The 6,610-nt window shown below is 44.5% G+C and overlaps 1 protein-coding gene across 1 annotated transcript; it reads left to right on the top strand.

The window, feature by feature from the left end:
• The first annotated feature begins 3,631 nt into the window (after positions 1-3,631).
• Positions 3,632-5,817, top strand: LOC138892870 (uncharacterized). The gene is made up of 2 exons (XM_070176618.1): positions 3,632-5,374; positions 5,494-5,817. Exons 1-2 carry the CDS (start codon positions 3,632-3,634, stop codon positions 5,815-5,817), a joined length of 2,067 nt encoding a protein of 688 aa, XP_070032719.1.
• The last annotated feature ends 793 nt before the right edge of the window (positions 5,818-6,610 follow it).

Genomic DNA, 6,610 nt, shown 5'->3' with positions numbered 1-6,610 from the left:
CCCAATGGTCACTACACACTACCGATATACACGGTCCACAATAATGGTATCGCCCACTGGCGTAGAGACATGAATAGATGAAACTAAGGACTCACATGGCATATCCAGATAATGAGCAAAATATGATGAGACATACGAATAAGTTGAACTAGGGTCAAATAGTACAGAGGCCTCCTGTGGCAAACTGAGACAATACTTGTGATCATTGCGCCTGAAGCAACAGCATCAGATCTGGCAGGAATAGCATAGAATCGGGCCTACCCACCACCTAATTAGTATCCCCCTCTAGGGCGACTCCTAGATGACTAAGCTCCACCCCGAGCTGGCCAGGCGGGTGATGAAGTAACGGGTGCTGAAGTTGTAAGCTGACTCCTCTGCTGAGCTGGACCTCCCATAAGGCGGGTACAATAGCTCTTGATATGACCCATATCTCCACACTTGAAACAACCCCTCCCTGCGAATGGCGGTGGGGAGTGAAGGGAGCCCCGAGCACCAGAATACTCGCTAAAAGAACCCGATGCTGATGAGCCCTGAACAGAAGGTGCATGGGACGAACTCTGAGCTGGAAGGGCACTGAGAGATGACTGGCCCTGATGTACAGTGTATGAACCATGGCCGGATGATGCACCACGATGAACTAGATGAGCCGACTGAGCATACTTATAAGGACGACCCCTGCCGTGGTAGAACTGACCTCTAGAAGGAACACCACTAAAACCTCCTGAACCACGATGCCGTTTGGCCTCCCTCTCACCCTGCTCCTGACTACGGACCATCTCTATCTGCCTAGCAATATCGACAACCTCATCAAAAGTAGCACTAGATACCCTATCCCTAGTCATAAGCAACTACAACTGATATGTGAGGCCATCGATGAACCTCTAAATCCTCTCCCTATCAGTGAGAACCAGCCACACTGTGTGATGAGCCAACTCAGAGAACCTCATCTCGTACTGCATCACAGTCATGCCATCCTGACGAAGCTGCTCAAATTGTCTATACAGCTCCTCTCTGCGAGACTGCGGCACGAACTTCTCCAAGAAGAGAACGGAGAACTCCTTCCAAGTAAGTGATGTTGCACCAACCGGCATGCACCTCTCATAAGCCTCCCACCATCTAAAGGCAGCTCAAGAAAATTGAAAAGTAGTGAATAAGACCCCACTGGTCTCCAGAATACCCGTTGTCTGAAGCATCACTTGCACCTGTCCAGAAAGCCCTGATCATTCTCTGACTCTGCACCGCTAAAAGATGGAGGTCGAAGCCTCCCAAATCTCTCAAGCCTCCTCTGCTCATCATCATCCATAACGGGAACTATCGGGGCCTGAGCAGTTGTAACCGGTTGGGCTAGTAGTGCCCCCGATATCTGAAGTCCATGCACTACCTACTATGGAGTACGGGTGACAGGGGTATGAGTACCTCCCCTGTCCTCAGAAGTGGAAGGTGCGACTTGAGCCGAAACCACCTGAGCAAGGCCAGTGCAAACTGTCAATAACTGTGCCAAAGCCTACGGAAGGCCTGGTATCACAATGGGCACATCTGGTGCCTGAGCTGGCCCCACTAGCTCAACTGTATCGGGTACCTGCTCCTGATCTGGAGCAACTGGTGGGTCGGATCAAATGGTTAAATTCAAACATGAAAATCAAGAAATAGTTGTCCACGGAGAAGATGAACAGTCAATCTACAGGGACCCATCAGTCCCATGTTTGGAGGCCAGAGAGGGAAGTGGACACATCGTTTACCAAGCCTTTGAAATCATAGTCGCCGACCAACGCGAAGAAGGAACCCCATGTCCTCAACCCTTTTTATCAAGCGCATCAATCATGGTCGCCAGTGAGATGATCAAACATGGGTACAAGCCCAGGAAAGGGCTCGGGGTATCCTTACAAGGCGTCACAGAGCCTGTCACTTTGACTGCCAATGAGAAGTTCTTAGGCATAGGTTTCCAAGCCACCAATGCCGACATAAAATAGGCCGATGAGCGTAAGAAAAATGGATGGGTCCTGCCTCAGCCAGTCCCGCATCTCTCCAAGTCATTTATTAAGCCAAAGTATATAGAAGAAGAAGAAGAGGCCTTCACGACCGAAGAAATTGAGGACATTTGTGAGGCAATGAGACAAATGTTGTACGAGGTTCACATGGTCTAACCGGGGGAGGGCTCAAGCACTGCTGAGGTGCAGTACATGGGGCCAAATGTTAAGCTCCAAAATTGGAAGGCTACTTCATTCCCTGTCAGGCGAGAATCCCGGTAGTTCAGTCTTGCCATCTTTTCTGCATTCCGAGTTATTTCAGGGTGTAACTCGAATGTTTTTATTTTGTTATCTTTTCATTTCAATGTAAACCCTCCTATCTTCAAATTCAATGAAATGAAATCAATATTTTATCGTCTATGGATCTTTTCTTTTATTTCTTTCTGATTTTGCTATTTTCTTATCTTTTTCTTTTCAGTTCTAATAATGCAGACTTAAATAACATGACATGCTTGCGGACTTCATGCCCAGATCCCAAAACGATGTCTAACTGTGAAATAATGAATCAAGAACTGGAATATGATGAAGATGAGGCTTTTAGGGAAATAAACTGAGAATTGAAACAATTTGAGAATAAGCCTAAGCCGAACTTAAATGAAACCAAGCCAGTTAATTTGGGCAGTTCAGAAGAGACCAGAGAAATGATGATAAGCATTCGCGCTGAGGAAAAAACTAGAGATGCATTGATTCCACTTTTGTTTGAATTTAAAGATGTGTTTGCATGGTCTTACAATGATATGCCAGGACTAAGTGTCGATTTAGTGATACATAAGTTGCCAACTTATCCCGACCGTCCACCTGTCCAACAAAAGCAAAGAAAGTTCAAAACAGACATCAGTGATAATATCAAAGAAGAAGTTACCAAACAATTAAAAACTGGTGTAATCCGAGTAGTCCGGTACACCACATGGTTGGCTAATGTGGTCCCAGTGCCAAAGAAGGATGGGAAAACCCGAGTGTTCGTTGATTATCGGGATTTGAATAAGGCAAGCTCAAAGGAAAATTTCCATTGCCAAACATCCACATTCTTGTTGACAATTGTGCTAAACATGAGATACAATCTTTCGTGGATTGTTATGCTGGGTACCACCAGATTCTGATGGATGAAGAAGACGTGGAAAAAATGGCTTTCACCACACCTTGGGGCACTTACTGTTACAGGGTCATACCATTTGGTCTGAAAAATGTCGGGGCAACCTACATGAGAGCCATGACTGCCATTTTCCACGATATGATGCACCAGGAAATTGAGGTATATGTGGATGATGTGATCATTAGATCCAGAACACAGGAAGACCATGTGAGGGATTTAAGAAAGTTCTTTGAGCGCCTGCGCATGTATGATTTGAAATTGAATCCAGCTAAATGTGCATTCGGAGTTCCATCTGGGAAACTTCTAGGGTTTATAGTCAGCCGGAGGGGTATTGAGTTAGATCCGGCAAAAATAATGTCTATTCGAGATTTTCCACCTCCGAGAACCAAGAAAGAGGTCATGAGTCTGCTAGGAAGATTGAATTACATCAGCAGATTCATTGCTCAGCTCACCACCACTTGTGAGCCCATATTTAAGCTACTGAAGAAAGACGCAGCGATAAAATAAATGGATGGATGTTTTTGTTCCATCCGAGCCAGGAAGACCTTTGTTTTTGTATTTGACAGTCTTGGAAAATTCCTTTGGTTGTGTCCTGGGGAAACATGATGTGACCGAGAAAAGAGAGCAGGCCATATACTACTTGAGCAAGAAGTTTACCAGTTATGAAGCCAAGTATACTTTGTTGGAAAGAACTTGTTGCGCCCTAACTTGGGTCGCCCAGAAGCTCAGACATTATCTTTTGGCTTACACCACATATCTCATAACCAGAATGGATCCTCTGAAGTACATATTCCAGAAACCAAAACCTACGGGAAGGTTAGCAAAATGGCAAACCCTGCTCACTGAGTTCGACATTGTCTATGTCACCCGCAATGCGATGAAAGCTCACGCCTTGGCGGATCATCTAGCTGAGAACCCGGTTGATGATGAATACCAACCCCTAAGTTCATACTTTCCGGACGAGGAAGTAAACTCAGTTGAAATAATTCCAGAGCACACCAATGCTTGGAAAATATTCTTTGATGGAGCTGTAAATGCAAAAGGTGTCGGGATTGGGGCAATTTTGATTTTGCCCACTGGTCAGCACTATCCGGCCACAGCCCGACTTCGGTTCTTCTGTACGAACAACACTGCCGAGTATGAAGCATGCATTATGGGCATGGACATGGCAGTTGATCTGGATGTGGAAGAATTATTGATCATGGGAGTTTCTGATTTGATCATTCGGCAAGCCCAGGGTGAGTGGGAAACTCGAGACATCAAGATTATCCCAAACATGCAACATGTGGAAAATCTTAGCAAACGGTTCAAGTCCATTGAATTCAGGTATATTCCTCGATTCTACAATGAGTTAGCCGATGCACTAGCTACCTTGGCTGCAATGCTGCCATATCTGGGCAATGTCCATATTGACCTGTTGGAGATCCAAATTCGAGAAAGACATGGTTATTGCAATGCGGTTAAAGTAGAACCAGATATCCAGCCATGGTATCATGATATTAAAAGGTTCTTGAAAAGAAAGGAATACCCTAAGCAGGCCAATGGAGACCAAAAGAGAACCATTAGAAGGCTTGCCAGCAGTTTCTTCTCAAGTGGAGAAGTGTTGTATAAGAGAACTCCAAATCTGAATCTTTTAAGGTGTGTGGATGCCAAAGAAGCTGAAAAGATCATGAACGAAGTGCATTCAGGAGTATGCGGGCCCCACATAAACGGATATGTCCTGGCAAAGAAAATCCTGCGGGCAGGTTATTACTGGATAACCATGGAAAAGGATTGCTTCAGTTTTGTTCGGAAGTGCCATCAGTGTCAGATACACGGCGACCTGATTCATGCACCGCCTTCAGAGTTGCATCCTATGTCAGCACTGTGGCCGTTCGTCGCTTGGGATATGGATGTCATTGGGCCGATCGATCTGAAAGCCTCAAATGGGCACAGATTCATCTTGGTTGCCATTGATTACTTCACAAAATGGGTCGAAGCGGTCACTTTTAAAGCCGTCACCAAGAAAGCAGTGGTGAACTTCATACATTCCAACATTATCTGTCGTTTTGGTATTCCAAAAACTATCATTACCGATAACGCCGCAAATCTGAACAGTCATTTGATGAGGGTGGTATGCGAACAGTTTAAAATTACGCATCGCAATTCTACCCCTTACCGACCCAAAGCCAATGGCGCCATTGAAGCATTTTTTCCTTTACTACATTTTAGCTATCAGGAGCAGCATATCAATGGTGGAAAGTTTATAAAGAGGGTAGACCAGCCGATGCAATACCACCAACTTGGGCTCAATTTTTTGAGATATTTTTGAAAGAGTTTGTTCCCCAGACTCTCCGGGATGCGTGGCGTATAGAGTTTGAACGGTTGTGTCAGGGCACCAGGACGGTGTCAGAATATGCTATCAGGTTCAGTGAGTTAGCCCGTCATGTACCTATTTCGGTTCCTACAGTAAGAGAGCGGGTCCACAGATTCATTGAGGGGCTCGGTTATGATCTTAAAATATGCATGGCTCGAGAATTGCAGTCTGATACTCTATTTCAGCAAGTAGTACAAATTGCTAGAATGTTAGAACGTGTTAGGAATGAGGAAAGGGAGTCTAAGGAGGCCAAGAGTTCTCGAAGTTCTGGAGGATTCAGTGAATTCTACTCTGCATCTAGCACTGATCATGGTGGAGGCTTGGGCAGTCGATCAACCTAGCCCGCAATTCAGAGTAGTCATAAAGCTCTAGTTAATACTTTTAGTGCACCACCGGTACATGGTTCTTACAATGGTTATTCCAGTTATCCGGCATAGACTCAGTATGAGTAGCCGTGCCCGCAGAGGGGTTTTATGAGTGTGGTGATACTAGGAATATCATGAGAGATTGTCCCAGACTTAGGAGAGGTGGATTTTATCAGAACATTCAGGCTACAGTCTCTATTTGAGTTACTACCCCACATGCACAGCCAGTTAGGGGTGGAGGACAAGCGGGTAGAGGGCGCCCTAGAGGGGGAGTCCCAATCCGTTGATATAATTGCTATGGTATGGCTGTGGCCGCTACACCAGATGGTGTCATTACAGGTATGATTTAATTCATAATAGAGGAGCACTATTCTTATTCTGATTCAATCCCGATTATTGAGGTAGACACCCTCTTGAAAAAGCATTCACCAATGTGTTTTTGAGAGGCTTTAAAGAAATTAGAAACTTAATCATTTTATGATCTAGTTATTACTTGAACTTCTAATTTGTTGGATTTAGTGATTTTAATTTCTTTACAGCACCATTACCTCCAGCTATAAGATTGTTTGTTTGTGAACCAAAATGATAAGTAAAGTACCCTTATGAGTTGGGCCATATGACATGTTCTTTTTATCTTTTAAAATATGGAAAAGTTCAAAATTAACATCTTTTAGTACTTAAGCAAATCTCCAGTAATGGCCCTACTAGATTACCATTGCATTCATCTCAGCATCACTAAAGCTGTACACATAGCGGAAGAACATTATTA

Source organism: Nicotiana tomentosiformis, chromosome 5, assembly GCF_000390325.3.
Source record: "Nicotiana tomentosiformis chromosome 5, ASM39032v3, whole genome shotgun sequence".
Classification (NCBI taxonomy): domain Eukaryota; kingdom Viridiplantae; phylum Streptophyta; class Magnoliopsida; order Solanales; family Solanaceae; genus Nicotiana; species Nicotiana tomentosiformis.
Note: the sequence above shows the minus strand (reverse complement) of the source record. Positions and strands in the feature narration are given on the sequence as shown.

Excerpts from the sequence above, each read along its gene's own strand:
- LOC138892870 (XM_070176618.1), top strand. The coding sequence starts at position 3,632 with ATGGATGTTTTTGTTCCATCCGAGCCAGGAAGACCTTTGTTTTTGTAT. Across the intron at positions 5,375-5,493 it reads GTGGAAAGTTTATAAAGAGG|GGCACCAGGACGGTGTCAGA; the intron begins GTAGACCAGCCG and ends CGGTTGTGTCAG.